This window comes from Populus alba, chromosome 1 (genome assembly GCF_005239225.2).
Source record: "Populus alba chromosome 1, ASM523922v2, whole genome shotgun sequence".
Taxonomy (NCBI): Eukaryota; Viridiplantae; Streptophyta; class Magnoliopsida; order Malpighiales; family Salicaceae; genus Populus; species Populus alba.
The window spans coordinates 54,122,795-54,140,399 of NC_133284.1; the positions used below are offsets into that span (position 1 = coordinate 54,122,795).

General features: G+C 31.0%; 2 protein-coding genes across 7 annotated transcripts; both read left to right on the forward strand.

Moving 5' to 3' along the window:
* The first annotated feature begins 639 nt into the window (after window positions 1-639).
* On the forward strand, window positions 640-6,644 carry LOC118035871 (uncharacterized). 6 transcript variants are annotated; one of them, XM_073405668.1, is made up of 5 exons: window positions 640-884; window positions 1,094-1,160; window positions 1,672-1,918; window positions 2,086-2,315; window positions 6,274-6,644. In XM_073405668.1, exons 1-5 carry the CDS (start codon window positions 718-720, stop codon window positions 6,274-6,276), a joined length of 714 nt encoding a protein of 237 aa, XP_073261769.1. In that variant the 5' UTR covers window positions 640-717; the 3' UTR covers window positions 6,277-6,644. The 6 variants fall into 6 exon arrangements, with proteins under 6 accessions (XP_073261769.1, XP_073261763.1, XP_034897417.1 ...); XM_073405662.1 differs by having other exon boundaries at window positions 6,279-6,644; XM_035041526.2 differs by having other exon boundaries at window positions 1,672-1,876; window positions 6,279-6,644.
* Window positions 6,645-15,645: 9,001 nt separating this feature from the next.
* On the forward strand, window positions 15,646-17,315 carry LOC118035872 (uncharacterized). Its single transcript, XM_035041532.2, has 4 exons — window positions 15,646-15,804; window positions 16,010-16,076; window positions 16,582-16,786; window positions 16,933-17,315. Exons 1-4 carry the CDS (start codon window positions 15,707-15,709, stop codon window positions 17,019-17,021), a joined length of 459 nt encoding a protein of 152 aa, XP_034897423.1. The 5' UTR covers window positions 15,646-15,706; the 3' UTR covers window positions 17,022-17,315.
* Window positions 17,316-17,605: the final 290 nt, after the last annotated feature.

Here is a 17,605-nt window from a genome sequence, read left to right on the forward strand (position 1 = left end):
GATTTTCATGATACGAATCTCGGGTTTGATGGGTTGGCCTGATTTGACAAGTTATTTTTTTCATTTAGTTTAGTTTGTTAAAGTTAATTTTCTTTCTATTTAATTATCAGACTTTCATACTTTCATGACACGTGTCTTGGGCTTAACGGGTTAACTTGGTTTGATGGGTTAACCCGGTTAATTCTGAGTAAATCCATTATTTTTTTTCTATTTAGTTATCAAACTTTCATGATGTGAATCCCAGGTTTTACAGGATAACCTGGTTTAAAGAGTTAACCCAATTAATTCAATTTTTTTTTCTTTTTCATCATTAGTTTTTTCCTTTATGTTGATTGTTTTTCTTTGTTTTTTTTTTTGAATTAATCTATTTAATTATCACACTTTTATTACACGACTTTATAGCTAGACCCACATCCAATATTCTTGGGTCCGGTGTTGCAGTCAGGCTCATTTAAATTTAGGTCATGCAAGTTTAATTTTATTATTAATATTATAAATATTACTCTTAGGTCAGGCGTTGCAGCCAAACTCAAGATTCTTTAATATAGCTTTGCAGAAAAATTTAATATTTTTAAATTTTTATTTGTTTTAATATTTTTTATACAAAAAAATAACCCGCAGCATCGCGCGGGTCAAGTATCTACTCTTCCACAAAAGAGCGTTCGCGAGCAAGTTATTCTAGCTTCGCAAATTCGGCAAAGAGACAAGCCACGGAGGATGGGCGCCGTCTTTGAGAAGATTGTAACGTATTATGATATTAGAATAATTCGATTAAGCCTCGAGGCTCTTCTGAGTCGGATGGGAAAGAGAAGACGTTTTCCGGATATTGAACAAGATCGGGATATTCAAACTCGAGAAGACAAGCTTGGGTTTTGTGAGAAACGGTACAGTTTGCGTTTCTTCTTTTGCCTTCAAATATGAGATCGGAGGAAAGAATTTCTGTTCGTTGTGAGATTCTTGGTTTTGCTTCGCTGCTCGGAAATTCTTTTATGAGTTGAATGACTCTGCCCAGATCTGCTTCTTTTTTTATATATAAATCTCATTCTAATTCAATATTTATTTAAGTTTACTTTTCTGAGATTCATCCATCCAGGAATGACCTGCTAAAATACACAAGGAGTGCAGAAAGAGCCATAAAATACCACAACAAGAAGCACAAGGTAAACTAATTTTAGATCGCATACTGCTTTACCAGTTTTGATGATGAAAATATTAGAAGAATTTTATTGCTCGAAAACCCTAGACAACAAATTCGAAGTCCCTCCCTAATAAGGACAGGACAGCACAGTGTTTTAACCCAAAAGTTCTCTACGATGTCTATCCATGTCATATTTTCCAGAGAATTATCAATCTTCATCTCGATGCTTGAATGAACTTATTAGGATTGTTTGGTGCATGAAAGAGATAAACACTCTGTTTTGCCGGTATTGTTATGGTGTTGATCCATCATGCTGTAGAATTCTATAACAACAAGTCCAAGGTAAATTTCTGGACTGTGAAATCTCCTCGAGTTATTGCTATGTCTTGGGTGGTTAAAACAATCAGCATCATCTAGTACTATTTGCTAGGTATAATGTTTATTTTATTTAATTAATTTTCTGCTGCTAAAAACAAATTAATTCGGTGTGCACCCAACTTAATTTTTTGTTACTGTCAAAATTTCTTTTTCAGGGTGCTAAATTTAAGCTGGTGGAGATCATATCTGCATGTTCTTTCTTTTCTATGGGTGTTTGGGAGCATATCAACTTCACTGCTTCTGAAGATGACAAGTCCCTGAAATTATTTTTTGCAGAATTGTCACATGGAGAAGCTCACTGGGGAAGGAATCATAATACAGAAGCTGAAAAAATCACTGCATGTTGTTTGTTGGAAGAAGGTGGATTATGCATTTCTTTTGTTCCTTCTTATGCGCGCTCTGGTGTGTTTGTCAATTTCTATGCACGAATTGTATTTTATCATTACATGCATAGTATTTTATACTATTGTTTCTGGTTTGTTTATTTGTTTATTATTATTATTACAAGTTCTACCAAGGACTACTGTGGATTTTGTCCCCATGAAAACAAAATTTATCACCCTATTCAGGGATTTACAGCAGGGATTCGCTGGTGATTTTCATGCTTTTTGTTGAGGAGCTTTCTATTATGCATCCCTACCCACTTCAGCATGGAAAGGAATTGCACCACAAATACTTATGTGGCGATTGTCGGCTTTTATCATATGTTATATCCATTTATCGTATGATATATCCTGCAAAATTTATTAAAGTCGGTGTGATGGGGAAAACATGTCAGCAAACTATTATGCCTTTCAAGGTAAATTCATTTACTTATTTAATTTTGATTTTAGGTTCAAAAGAGGTTGACTTTGGTAGCTTATTTGTGTTTCTAATCTAATCTGATAAATTTTGCTTTTAATTATTATTGGGATTGATTATCAATATTTCCTGGCATCTCAAAGTTAGATGCGAAGAAGAAGATGATGATGAAGAGTTCACCATCAATTTAAACACAATGAAAAATCACTGAGTTTCTAGATTAAATTGATCAGATATCAATTTGTTTGTTATTCAAATAGCTTTATAGATTACAAAAAAATAAACGGCCTCGGTGAATCATTATAGCCGCTGAGTGTAAATACTGTGGACTGAAGCAGCCCTTCTTGCGTGAAGAGCTGGGTTCTTTTTCCGTTATTGCATGCGAGGTTGGGGTCGCTGGAGCAGCTCTTCTCGCGTGAAGAGCTGGCTGTGTTTTGTGTTCTCGCGTGGGGTTGGGGTTGTTGGGGTTGGGGTTTCTGTCATTCTTCTGATTTGTTGAGTGTGGAGGGGTTGGTAATTAGATACAGGTCTTACCTGTGATGTATCTGGTTGCGTGGTCATTCTTGGGAGAGCGCTGGTCTAGTGCAGTGGGATTGGATTTTGGTTGATTTTGCATGAAATGGTTGTGGTTTCTTTTTGTCTTATAGGCTTAGTGGGTTGTTGGTTTCCTTCGTTCTGGGCAGATAAGTGCTTAGTCACTATGCTAGGTTGTTTATTTTAATTTTTTCTTTTAGATTTTGATGAATTCAAGGGATCACTATTGAAATTTGCGTCTGAGATTGATTGGGGTAGTCATCCTTTTTTTCCTTTTTTTTTATATGCCAGTTTATAGAATATTTAATACACTCCCTCTTATGAAGAATAAGGCAGAGTTTATATAGTTTCATTAGCAATAATTATTTTGTTTCTTGGTGTGTTTTTTAGGGCTTTGGTTGTCTGGGTTGGGTGAGTCGTTCTCTGTGGTTTGGGATTTTAGGGTGTTGGAATATTTGTGTTCTGGTTGCATTCTCGAAGGTTGCTAGTGCTATTTCTGATGTTTATTTGTTTTGCAGTTTGCTGTGGGGTGTGCTTGGGCTCCTGTGATTGCAGTTCTTTATTAGTTAAGGGTCTTTGTATTGACCAGGATGGTTTCCTGCGCATTTTCATTTTCTGTTGCGTTGCTTGGTTTCTGTTTGATTCGTTTGCTTTTTTGAAAAACTTGGTCAGTTTTTGTGATTGGGAGGCATGATTTTTATTATGAGATTAGGCAACTGTTTTGGATTTTCTGGCAACTGCATTAGTTTGTTTCTTTTTCTTTGTTATTTGCCTGATCTCTTTGGGTTTCGATTGCTTTATGTTTATCCTTTTTTAGGAATGCTGCTTGTTTTTGCCTGATGGGTTAGGTTATTAGGTGCTTGTTGGGTTTGTTTTATGGTGTTTGTTTGCACATGGTGTTTTATTGTCTTCGAGGTTTATTGTTTTCCATTTTTTTTCTCAGCTTTCGTGTTGAATCTGCCATTATTGAGGATTTTAGGTCCACTGCTGGGGCAGATTCATCACTGGAGAAGTGATTTTGGTTTTGGCTTCACAATGACCTCATTGTATGGCTGGTTGGTTTACAGTGTCTTTCTAATTCATTTTGTTTGCTTGGTTATTATGTGTTCTTTTGGATTTTTGGAAGCTGGTTTGTTTTTCAGTAATTGGGATGCTTGCTTTTTTTAGATGATTAGGTTTATGATTTGGAATGGAAGATGTATATATAAATTGTCGCAGTTTAATTATTGTGAATGTTTCTTCACAGTAATTATGATGATAATTCTGACGGAGAACAGTTAATACAAAAAAAAAAAAAAAAAACATGAAATCCTTTCTCCGAGATAATCCACTGACAAGAAGAGGTTCATAACGTAGTTTTTTCCAGTGCAATAAAATTGCATAATGTGTATCTTTTGTTGATAAGGGCATATTAAAGTATATGATGTAAATAAAAAATTTATTAAGAATTTTATCAATTTTAATATTTTCATATTAAAACATGAAAAAAAAAATTTAAGTAAAAAAAAGAGTAAAATTTGAAAAAATTTTAGGTTTGGCATTGTAGCTAGCATACAATGCCAACATGTTTTTTTTAAAATATATTATATTTGCATAAAAAAACTTAATTTGAAGTAAAAAAAAAAACTTTAAAATTCAAAAAAAAAAATTCAAAGATTTTATAAAATGTAAAATTAAACATGATCTAATTAATTTGTATAGAAGAAAAAAGTATCAAGCCAATATTAATTTCAAGGAAAAACAAAATCAATTTCTTAAGTCTTGCTTAAAGACAATTTTAATATATATATTTCTTTGAAATATTTCAATAATACAAAAACATGGAGAAAATGCTATTTTGAAGTATAGAAAAAAAAAATCCAACATTTTTAAAATTTCTCGGGTTTGGCGTTATAGCTAGACACACACAGTAGCAATATATTTAAAAAATAATAAAAAACATAACAAAAATATTAATTTGAAGCAAAGAAAAAAAACTGAAACGCAAAATCAAACATGATTTAATTAGAAAATTCAACAGAACCTGAAACGAAAAAAAAATATTGTTATTTCCTTTTTACATAAATGAATATTATCATGTGAGTATATAAAAAAATTGGATTTTCAAACATAAAAAATATATTATTATTTGTAAATATTTTGATAAATATTTGTGATAAATATTATTATTAATATTGTAACAACTTTGGTCGGGCAAGTTTCATATTATTATTCATGCGATAAATATTATTATTTGTATTTTAATTATTATTATTATTTTTATGTTAATGAAATGTATTACTATTAAGAATAGAAGCAAATTGGAAAAAACAAATATAATAACAATTATCATTATTATTATTGTTAAAAAAAAACATTTGTTGAAAAAAATCTTATTGCATGACCAAAGCGCGTGGCTGGACGCACACTCACTAGTGCTGTGGACACCTCGCGCTTAGGATGCCAATCTGGGCATCGAGCTGGCCACGCACGCCTGCCCGCGCCCTAGGCTGCTGCCACCTGGCGCTAGAGCTGGCCGAGGCCTTAGCATGCAGACACCTAGATCGCGGTCGGACACGCCTTGAGCGTTGGGGGCAAACTCGCGCACCTAGCTACAGCCCTAGGGCGAGCCGGTCTGCAGACTCACAAGGCAGGGTCTGCACCCCTCGCTTCTGGCCTCCAAACTCGCACGTTGGGTGCAGACCCGGCCGCCGAGGTTTATTCTAACCTCTCTTGGGTTTAGAGGCTGCGCAGCTGGATTGGCAGACCTTGCAGGGAAAAAAAAAAAAAAAAAGTAATAATAACAATTATCATTATTATTTTATTATTGTTGTTAATAATTTTTCCATAAAAAATTATTATTGTAGACACTTTTGCCAAGCAAGTTTGCTATTAAGATCGGAGCAATATTCGAGCTTACAAATTCTATGTTTACCTTTACATCGATGGATGCAAAGATCAATCATTCTATTAACAACCAACTAGTCATATATATCTTTAAGATTAATGGCAGTTGCTGCCATTTAATAGACTCGTTTTTATCCTCTGGTGATGATTTAGAGATGAAGCTTTAAACAGACTATCATCGTTTACAAAAAGAAATTCAACTTTGAATTTGAAAGAGGATGTTGTTCGTGATCTTATCAAAATGCTTGATGAAACAAATGAGGTGGTCAAGCTCTTTTGAAATGTAAAACAGAGGCTCGCAGGTGATAGAGGTACAAATTACACAATGCACTTACTTGGTAAAAGAGACAATGACTTAGGACAATATGATGGTTCATTGTCATATGATGTTGCCAGTTTGATTGTTAGAGATATTAGGATTTTTTTTATTCTAAACGCGACATTATTGTTTAAAGTTATTCTGGTTCTTTGCAGAAGACATCAAAGTTTCTCCCAAAATGTATGGCTTTTTGATATCCTTTTTTGTTTCCTTATAGTGAAGATGGCTATCAATGCAACATCATGTTTACAAATAATGAACACCAAGCTTTGCAAAAATGCCAAAGGGTTACCTGATAAACGAAAGGAAAGGGTTCAAGAACATCATCATCAAAGGTGGTCGATTGTACTAGCAGTTTTTGGTTGATGCATTTGTTAATGTTGAGGAAGATAGGTTTGATTATATTAGAGCTAATCAAAATGATCTTAGAACTGAAGTATATAAAGGCATTCATGAAACTGTTATTAAAAGGGATGTTAAGGGTAGCACTATTAGGAAGGTTATTGTTCCCACTTCTTTGATTGGAAGCCCTTGATATATGATTAATAATTACCAAGATGTCAAGGTTATATGCAGGGCTTACATGAATCCTAATTTGTTCGTTACATTTACTTGCAATGTTAATTGGCTAGAGAGTCGGATGAGGCCTCACAAAGAAAGGTCTTATAGGTAGGAGGATAAGCCTGACATACTTACATGAATTTTTCGTGCCAAACTTGTTAATATGCTATCCTATATAAAATCATGAAAACCATTTGATTGTACAATTACAGGTTTTGCCATATATCTTCTTTTTTATTATGTGTCTTAAAAACTTTCCACACTTTTTATTTCATAATATTTCGAATGTCTAAAACAATTCAACTCAAATGTTTTCTCACCATATGTTTACATAGTTAAGTTTTTTAAAAAAAGCATCCCATACTATTATCTATTGGTTTGGTTAGGTTCTGATTTTAAATGTTGTTTGTCTAAAGATGTTGATTCAATTGTTTATGCTGAGATACCTGACATGGACAAGGATCCAACATGTTATGATGTAGTTTCATGTTTTATGATGCATTGTCCATGTGGTCTCGCAAATCCAAACAATAAATGCATGAAGCAACGATTAGGTCGTGATAAAGAATGGGGTGAAGCTTTTTGCGAGGTTGTTGCAAGTGTTACATCTCCACAACTTACACAACTTTTTGTTGGCATAATTCTTTTTTGTAAAATTGTCGATCCAAAATTTTTCTTTCTTAAATGTCGGTGTTCAATGTATGATGTACAATGCATCATTTTAGATCAATATACAACATGTTAGATCTACGATAGTCAAATGTTGAATTACAAAACTATGTTTTATATGAACGTGAACTCCTTTTCAACACTGTTTCAACATCTCTTGAGAAACTTAATCTTCCAATGATGGACAAGCGTTTGTTGTCTGAAGTTAGGAACAAGCTTTTGAGGGAAGAACTTAATTATGACGTTGCTAAATTGACATATCAACATTCATTTGCTCTTCCAGCGCAAGCATTGGTTTTTTATTCATGGTCAAGAAGGGACAGGAAAAACCTTTTTATGGCGTGCAATTTTCAATAGATTAAGGTTTAAAGGTTTTGTTGCTTTATTTAGAATTGCTTCCCTTCTGTTATCGAGAGAGAAAACTGCTTATTTAAGGTTTAAAATACCTTATATAGTTGTTAATGACTCATCATTTAAGATAAAAAAAAAAAAAAAAAACACACACACACAAACCTTTCACAATTGCTTGAAATGGCAGCGCTTATTGTTTGGATAAGGCTCCAATGAATAACAAATGTTGCTTCGAGGTGTTGGATCATTCATTACATGATGTTTTGGGGGTGGTCATAACTCCAATGAAAGAAAAACTTTTAAATAAAAATTAATAATTTTAAGGGGGATTTCAGGCATATCTTACCGATTGTTCTTGGGGGAACCAAAGATAAGATTGCCCATGCTTCTTTTAGCAACTCGGTATTATGGCTAAAATTTATAATGCTCACTCTAAAATAAAACATGTATTTCAGCTAATGGGCTTGGTCAAGATGAAAAAGAAGAACTTCGTGAATTTGCTTACTAGATTCTTAACTAGGAATGGAGAGATGTTTGACCTCATATTCCCAGGTGACTACGATACATCTCTAGTTAAAATTCCATCAGCTTTATTGTTGGATCCCAGGATAGATCCAATCATAATCATTGTGTTTGTGATCTACCCTGACATTGATATGAATAATATTGAAGCAAGCAATTTTAGAGAGAGGGCAATTATAACCCTAAAAAATGATACAATTAATGAGATTAACTACTTTCATCCTTGATTGTTTACCAGGAGTTAAACGCCTTTACCTGAGCATTGATAACGTTTGCAAATCCTTTAGTGACATTAAAAATGTTGATTTGTTATACGTTGTTGAGTTTATCAACCAACCTAACTTTAATAGTGTGCCATCTCACGCAATATCTTTGAAAACAGGAACACCAACCATTTTATTGTGTAACATAAATCCCTCGACTAGTCCATGGAATGTAACAAGACTTATTGTCATGCAACTTGTAGAAAGAGTGATTGAAGTGCAAATTATAACAAGGTCTAATATTGGAAGTCATATGTTCATTCCAAGGATTGAGTTTTCAATAAATGATGGAAGATGCTTATTCACAGTCAAACAAAGGCAGTTTCCTATTAAACCATGATATGCTATGACAATAAATAAAAACCAGCGGCAACCATTAAAAATCATTAGAGTATTTCTTAAAGAACTAGTTTTCACACATGGATAATTATATGTTGTTTTCTCAAAAGTCACGTCAAAAAATGGGCTTAAAATAATCACATATGATGATGAGGGGAAAACTTTTAATTATTCAAAGAATATTGTTTATAAAGATGTCATTAGTTCTCTATCTGAATGATGCCCTTCCAACTCTTCTTAACAATTCAAACATTTTGGCATACCCACTATAAAATTGCTTACTTTATTTGGTCACCTTTTTAGAGATTTAGAAGCTATTTTCCGTTTATATGTTTGTTTTTGTTGTTTTATGTTAATTTCCTTTTCAAATTCTCAGATTTATTATTTATCTAATTGCATCATGTTTTCCTACATTAGATTGTTACTATATTTTTTTTTTTTGCAATATACAATGTTATTTTAAATTATATTGAAAAGAACAATGCATTTAACCATCTTTTTTTATTATTTGTGAAGGTTCATGGCAACCCCTATTCAAAACATTAAAAACCCAGCAAATTTGATTGCATTTTTATGCATAATTAGGTTTTTATTTTATTTTGAGAACTTCAATTTAAAAAAAAAAATACTCAATTTAATATTGGTTCCTTTAGCAATCATGATCATGACATTCCATATTGACTTACTTCTTTTTAAACAGATTTATTGGTTTTATTATTTAATTTGTAGCATCCCTTTTTTGTTCTTTTGTAAGATAAAATGACCACTATCCTAGAAGTGATTGTTTTGTATGTACAGGTTCAAAATTTTAATTTGTAACATTAATTTTGTTATTGATTAAGCTTATTTTTAAAATTTCATGCAGGGAGAAGCAATTCAAGGATCAACAAAAGCAAGGGATATTCCACTTTTCAGCAATTTCATTGTTGACGGTAAGCACTATAAGATCAAAGGATTTTACACCTATGAAAACATATCAGTTAACATGGTGCTTGAGAACGATGCTATCATTGATCTAAAACTTGACACAATTTTTTTTTTTATTTCTTCAATTGTACTGTCAATGTCGAGGCATTTCTTCAGGCTCATTGACTTCTCTCATATTCTTTCCAAAAGAAATGGATCAATGAGTCTCACAGGTTTTTAAAATCGATGTCAATTATTTTATGTAAATCAATCACTTTTTATTTCATATATTTGTTCAAAAAAAAACTTATGACTTTCATTTCTTCTTAGATGTACTTAAAAGGATTAAAACAATACAACCACTTCAGCAAATCCTAGCATGTGGCCAAAACCTTGAGAATAAGAAGGAAATTATCCTAGTACACGGGGGTTCAAAACTCATTGGCTTTGTTGAAGTTTTTTTAATTTAATAATAGATTCTTAAAGTATGATTCACAAGTAATGAGATGCATGTTACTTTTTAGGGTGACTTTGCAAGAAGCTTCAATATTATTGCTCTAAATAAGCTCTCATCTCCAATCATTGTTATTTTTGTTGGATTTCATGTCTTTGAATTTCAAGGTATATACTTTCAATAAGTAAGACAATTAGAGAGGTTTTATGTATGAAGCCTTATGAATACAAGCTCTGACTTTGCTAATTTAAATAAATCGCTTTTTACTGATTTATGTAAGCATTCTTGAAATTTTTATAGGAAACTACAACCTTCATAATTAGTAGTGCCTTTACTTATTCATTATACATCATTAAACCTTTTTTTTTTTTCAAGATGCAAGGTTCACTACTTATCATGCATCATCGATTGTTGATTTTGATTTTTCAAAAGGATAATGATATCCAAGCTGTCCAAAATGCAATAAGAAATATAATGGATCTGAAAACAATTATACATGCATCGAGCATGATGCCATAGCCTCATTGCTATATTTATGGTGTCATGGTGAGTTCCCAACCAGCTTTCTTCTGGTTGGGAAGACTGCTTAGAACTCCTTCGATTCATTTGCTCATCATTATGTGTACAAGAAGAAATATAGCAATCATTTTGTCATTGCACCCTTAATGATTGCCAAGCTTAGTAAGAGCTTCATTTTTCAGCTTAGATTTGGTACTTTCAAGGCTGAAGGAAATCAATGCGACATATTCATTTGTAAAGTTTTTGATGATGTCTCTCCAAGTAAACTTGGCGAGCTTAACCAATAGGCAGCTTCATCAACATCACCTACCTTGGTTACTGCTTCTTCAACCTCAACACCATAACCTCCACATAGCCATGTCACTTCTGTAAGCATGGTGCCTTGACAATTGGCAACCACATTAACCTTACTATGAAGCCAAGCTATTTTTGAACCTATCAACTGTTTGTCTATTTTTTGTAATTTTATGTATTAAAACGTTCACAAATCTAAAAGTCAGTTGTCATTACTATAACAATTAATACTATCTAAAAAATGACCGCAACAACACGTGAGCCATCTATCTAGGTTATGTTTTCCATGTGATAATCTTTTCATTATTGCTTTCGTTGTGTCCCGCTTGACATTAAAGAAGCAAAAAGAACTAGCATCCTTTAGGGTGGATGGAAAATACATGGACAGTTTATGACTCATTTTGATTTGAATGAAAGTTTTCATTTTGATGTTAAAAATGGATTAACTTTGCAACGCTAAAAGGACTTGAAACATATAGAGGCATTCTTGATCATTTCAACTGCTATACTTTTCCATGGCATTGTTTTAAGGTGTTTCATCAAATGCCCGTGGTTTATCCAGTATTAATTTCTGACCAAAATTTTCCTGCATTAACTAGTATCACCGTATTAATGTAACAACATCAAATACAGGCAGACTCATTGCCTATATTAATAAATACATCACCTTCTTGCATAAATTTACTATGCATTTAACCATTTTTTTTATGCATATATTAGAATTTCAACACTTTAGGCCTCCAAATTGTTTAATGGTAAGTTGCAAATTCTGCATTGCCTTTTGTTTTCATATAGGACTTAACTCCCTTCACTAGTTTTCATAAGAAATCACGTGGAATTTGCATTTGTAATGGTACAGTTCTTAGTTATACTTTAAAAAACATCACTGATTTTTTAGGTAACGTTCCAAGACAAGCTCGCAGAGATTGAAATAGCTTAAACTTCGATGGATATTATACTTTGAACATCACTAATTTGTTAGGTAATGTTCTAAGACAAGCTAGTGCAGATGAAAATAGCTTGAACTTTGATAAGTGGGTTAGTTAGGTTCAAATTTGGATAAGAATAGTATCAGAATTCTATCCTTTAATATTGACTAAATTATAGGTCTGCGCTACTCACTTTATTTTTCCTAGGTCAAATATTTAGAGAGAAAAAATACATTGGAGTTGATTTAATATGACTTGATCGACTTAACATATCCAAAAATAACTTAGACAACTATGGAAACGTAATTTGATTAAAAAAAATCAAGATGATATTTTTTAAAATATATATATTAAAACAACAACATATTTAATATGTGGTTCTTTTAATAATGAATTTTTAAATAATATATTTTAATGCTCTAGCTCTTTTAATAATACATATGAATGTCTTTTATGTGATCAAAAAGCTAATTTGGCTTTTTATTTTGGCTATTCTTTTAAAAATGCAAAATTAGTGAAGAAAAGCTAAAAAATAAGTTTTTCTTTCTCTCTTTTATACCCTTAATGTTGATGTTGCTTATAATATGTAAGTGTAAGATATGGTTTAGTTTTTGCATGGGATCAAGGTATTGAAGATATCCTTATGTTGAACTTGCTTCTATATTTATTTACTTGCTTTTTGCTATTAGCATAAATTTCAAGGGAGGAGAAAAAAATAATAAATAAATAAGACTTTAATAATATATTAAAGCTTTGGTGATGACATTTTTATACTACTTATTTTTTAATAGTTTTTTTTTTTTGTTAAATTAAACCACTTTTGGTTGGTTGACAAGGCTTGTCTAATATTTAAGGGTCAAGTGTGTGGATCTTTACTAAATGAATAGCCCAATAATGTTTGGCATTTTTCTCCTTTTTTTATCTAAATTTTTAAAAAACATTTATGCTTTTTTATATATTTTTTGTCAAAATATTTTTTTTATATATTTAAATTCATACACTTTATCTCTTTTATTTTGTTTATATAGTCTTTTTTAAATAGAGATTATTTTTTATGTATTTTTTTCAAAAAGATTATTCTAATTCATTTATAATTTTTTGTTATGTTTTATATAAATAGAAAACATTTATTTTTTAATAGTATTTTCCTTCACAGTACATTATTTTCCAACGCCTTGTTAACTAGTTTACAGTATAATGAATTTATCTTCACAGTACATTATTTTCCTACGCCTTGTCAATTATAACTAGCTTTGATACCCGCACGATGCAGTGGGTCATTTTTTTTATATAAAAATTTAAAAATCTTGGGTTTTTCTGTAAAGTTATACCCAAAAATCTTGGGTTTGGCTGCAACGCCTGATCTAATAATAATATTTATAATATTAGTAATAAAATTAAATTTGCATGATCCAAGTTTAAGTGAGCTTGACTGTAACACCGGACCCAAGAATATTGGATGTGGGTCTGGCTATAAGGTCGTGTCATAAAAGTGTGATAATTAAATAGATTAATTAAAAAAAAACAAAGAAAAAAATCAATAGAAAGCAAAAAACTAATGAAGAAAAAGAAAAAGAAATTGAATTAATTGGGTTAACCCTTTAAGCCAGGTTATACCGTAAAACCTGGGATTTGCATCATGAAAATTTGATAACTAAATAGGAAAAAAAAAATGGCTGGTTTACCCAGAATTAACCCGGTTAACCCATCAAACCAAGTTAACCCATCAAGCCCAGGATACGTGTCATGAAAGTATGAAAGTCTGATAATTAAATAGAAAGAAAATTAACTTTAACAAACTAAACTAAATGAAAAAAATAACTTATCAAATCAGGTTAACCCATCAAACCCGAAATTCATATCATGAAAATATGATAACTAAATAAAAAAATTAATATTAACAAACTAAATCAAACAAAAAAAATTCATTAAAAAAAATTAAAAAGAAAAAACAAAAGAAAAAAAACAGTTATATAATATAATACAATATAATAATAATTATAATGAAAAAACGTGGGGAAAACTAAAACTAAATCTAAATTTTCAACCAACTCAATATTAAAAAAAATAAATTTAACAAAGATAATTTAAAAAATAAACATGTGGGGGAAACACTGCAGCCAAACAAAAATCATGTAAGGGAAACACTGTATTAATCCATAGTGTTTTTTTTTTTTTTAAAAAAAAAAGAAGCTACAAAGCTAAGTTCTCAACTAACTTAATATATAAAAAAAACCGACAAAGGCTATTTAAAAAAAAAAAAGTCAATTTTGATAAAAGAAATGAAAACAAAACATGTAAAAAAAAAAGGAAACAAAAGCAAAAAAAAATAGTAAAAAAATAAAATCAACAAAAATAATTATGAAAAAACAAAAAAAAATATATATGTAAAAAAATGATAATTTTGGAAAAAAAGAAAAACAAATAAAAGAAACATGAGGGGAAAGCTAAAGCTAGATTATGAGCCAGCTCAATATTGAAAAAATAAATTCGATAAAGATAATTTTAAAAAATATATATATGGGGAAACACTGCAGCAATCAATATTGTTTTTTTTTTTTTTTTTAAAATGCAAAGCTAAATTCTTAACCAACTTAATATATATATATATATATATATATATATATATATATATATATATATATCTACAAAGATCATTTTGTAAAAAAAAAGAAAACAATGTATAAGAATATTATAGCAATCCACAATGTTTTAAAGAAAAAAACTACATAGTTAAATTTTCAACCAGCTCAATATTTAAAAAAATTAGCAAAGATAATTTTGAAATAAAATAATTAAAAAAAAAGAAACAAAAAAAAGAAGAAGAAATCAATTTTGGGGAAAAAAAGGAAAAAAAAAATGTAAAAAAAAAGAAAAAAAAAATCCTGCTAAAAAAAAAAGAAAACAAAAAAAAACCTTGTATGCGGATCTGACTACAAGGTCATGTCATAAAAATATGATAATTAAATAAATTAATTAAAAAAGAAAAAAAAAACTAATAGAAAGAAAAAAACTAATGAAGAAAAAGAGAAAAAATCTGAATTAATTGGGTTAACCCGTCAAACCTTGGATTCATGTCATGAAAGTTTGATAACTAAATAGAAAAAAAATTGACGGGTTAACCCAGAATTAACCGGACTAACTCGTCAAACCAGGTTACCTGTCAAACCCGAGATCTGTGTCATGAAAGTCTGATAACTAAATAGCAAACAAATTAAACATTAACAACCTAAACTAAATAAAAAAAATTAATTAAAAAAAAAAACAAAAACAAAACAAAAGACATAAGTCTGTTACTAATAAGGAAAAAGAAAAAAAATCTGAATCAACTGAGTTAACCCTTTAAATCAGGTTAATCCGTCAAACCTGAGATTCGCGTCATGAAAGTTTGATAACTAAATAGAAAAAAAAATCGATGGGCTAAACGAAAAAAAATTAACAAACTAAACTAAACTAAAAATTTTGATTAAAAAGTAAAAAAAAAAAAAAAATTGGGTTAACTCGTCAAACCCGAGATCCGTGTCATGAAAGTATGATAACTAAATAAAAAAAAAATTTCACATTAACAAACTAAATTAAACAAAAAAAATTCATTAAAAAAAAAAAACACAAAGAAAAAACTAAAAAAAAAAACCATAGGCATAAAAAAAACAAAATAGGAAAAAAAAAACAAAAAAAAAAAACTGCCACAGGAAAAAAAAAAAAAAAAAAAGGAAAAAACAAAACAGGAAAAAAAAACAAAAAAAAAAAAACGCGTTTTAGAGTATTACTTCAGAATAATACCTAGGCTTTCTGGATTATTAATTAGGAATAGTAATCGCTTTGCAAATTCTGCAACGGGGGATGGGCGACGTCCAAGGGAAGAGAAAAGGTGATCCGGATATTGAACGAGTTCTGGGAATCCAAACTCGGGAAGATCAGCTCGGATTTTGTGAGAAACGGTACATTTTCTTTTTCCTTGAAATATGAGATCGGAGGAAAGATTTTATGTTCAGTGTTAGATTTGTAGTTTTTCTTTGCTGTTCGGGACTTGTTCTTACGTGTAGAATGACTCCGTCCAGATCTGCTTCTTTTTTTATATATAAATCTCATTCTAATTCAATATTTATTTAAGTTTACTTTTCTTTAATCCATCCATCCATCCAGGAATGACCTGCTAAAATACACAAGGAGTGCAGAAAAAGGCATAAAATTCCACAACAAGAAGCACAAGGTAAACCAATTTTAGATCGATTACTGCTTTACCAGTTTTGATGATGAAAAAATTTGAAGAATTTTATTGGTCGAAAACTTCAGACAACAAACTCAAAGTCCCTCACTAATAAGGACATGATAGCACAGTGTTTTAACCCAAAAGTTCTCTACGATGTCTATCCATGTCATATTTTCCAGAGAATCATTAATCTTCATCTCGGTGCTTGAATGAACTTATTAGGATTGTTTGGTGCATGAAAGAGATAAACACTCTGTTTTGCAAGTATTGTTATGTTGTTGATCCATCATGCTGTAGAATTATATAACAAGTCCAAGGTAAATTTCTGGGCTGTGAAAACTCCTCGGGTTATTGCTATGTATTGGGTGGTTAAAACAATCAGCATCATCTAGTACTATTTGCTAGTTATAATGTTTATTTTATTTTATTAATTTTCCGCTGCTAAAAACAAATTAATCCTGTGTACTCCCAACTTATTTTTTGTTCCTGTCAATTTCTTTTTCAGGGTGCTAAATTTAAGCTGGTGGAGATCATATCTGCATGTTCTTTCTTTTCTATGGGTGTTTGGGAGCATATCAACTTCACTGCTTCTGAAGATGACAAGTCTCTGAAATTGTTTTTTGCTGAATTGTCACATGGAGAAGCTCACTGGGGAAGGAATCATAATACAGAAGCTGAAAAAATTACTGCATGTTGTTTGTTGGAAGAAGGTGAATTATGCATTTCTTTTGTTCCTTCTTATTCGCACTCTGGTGGGTTTGTCTATGCACGAATTATATTTTATCATTACATTCATAAGATTTTATATTATTGTTTCTGGTTTGTTTATTTGTTTATTTGTTTATTATTATTATAGGGTCTACAAAAGATTACTGTGGATTTTGTCCCCATGAAAACAAAGTTCATCACCCTCTTCAGGGATTTACAGCAGGGATTCGCTGGTGATTTTCTTGCTTTTTGTTGAGGAGCTTCCTTCAAGCAATATGCCGAAAACTATAATGAAGCGCAACCTTATTCCCACCCACTAGTATCCTACCCTACACCCCTTCAGCTAGCAAAGGAATTTTCCCACAGATCCATTTGTTAGGTAGCGAGTGAAGGATACTGACACGTAATTTGATAAGCTTTATCTGTGTAATTGGCTCGTATGCATGTTTGAATAGCTTATCTTGTGAATTCTTATGTTTTTGTTGGGTTTTTTTTTTTGAATGGAAAAATTAAATAATTAAAGCTTTCTCAGTTTTAATGGTCCATTTGCATGTTTGAATAGCTGTCTTGCGAATTTGTATGTTGTTGTTGCGGTATCTTTACAATGGAAAGAAATGAAAAGAAACTAAGCTTGCGAGTTTGAATGAGCTTGAAATATTTTTCATTTGAAGGATTGTGAGTGCACTAAGCTTATTTTAAATTGTTTGTGTGGCATCATCTTTCTTTGATTTCTATCAGCCGGCTTATGGATTTTTGAATGAAGGGAAGTTGTCATTATTCCAGTGTTTCAACCTTGATCCCCAGCACCTTAAGGATATGTG

Coding starts and splice junctions, on each gene's coding strand:
- LOC118035871 (XM_073405662.1), top strand. CDS start 718: ATGGGCGCCGTCTTTGAGAAGATTGTAACGTATTATGATATTAGAATA. Junction 1,161..1,671: donor ACCACAACAAGAAGCACAAG/GTAAACTAATTT, acceptor TTTCTTTTTCAG/GGTGCTAAATTTAAGCTGGT. Junction 2,316..6,278: donor AAACTATTATGCCTTTCAAG/GTAAATTCATTT, acceptor CTTATAGTGAAG/ATGGCTATCAATGCAACATC.
- LOC118035872 (XM_035041532.2), top strand. CDS start 15,707: ATGGGCGACGTCCAAGGGAAGAGAAAAGGTGATCCGGATATTGAACGA. Junction 15,805..16,009: donor CTCGGATTTTGTGAGAAACG/GTACATTTTCTT, acceptor CCATCCATCCAG/GAATGACCTGCTAAAATACA. Junction 16,077..16,581: donor TCCACAACAAGAAGCACAAG/GTAAACCAATTT, acceptor TTTCTTTTTCAG/GGTGCTAAATTTAAGCTGGT.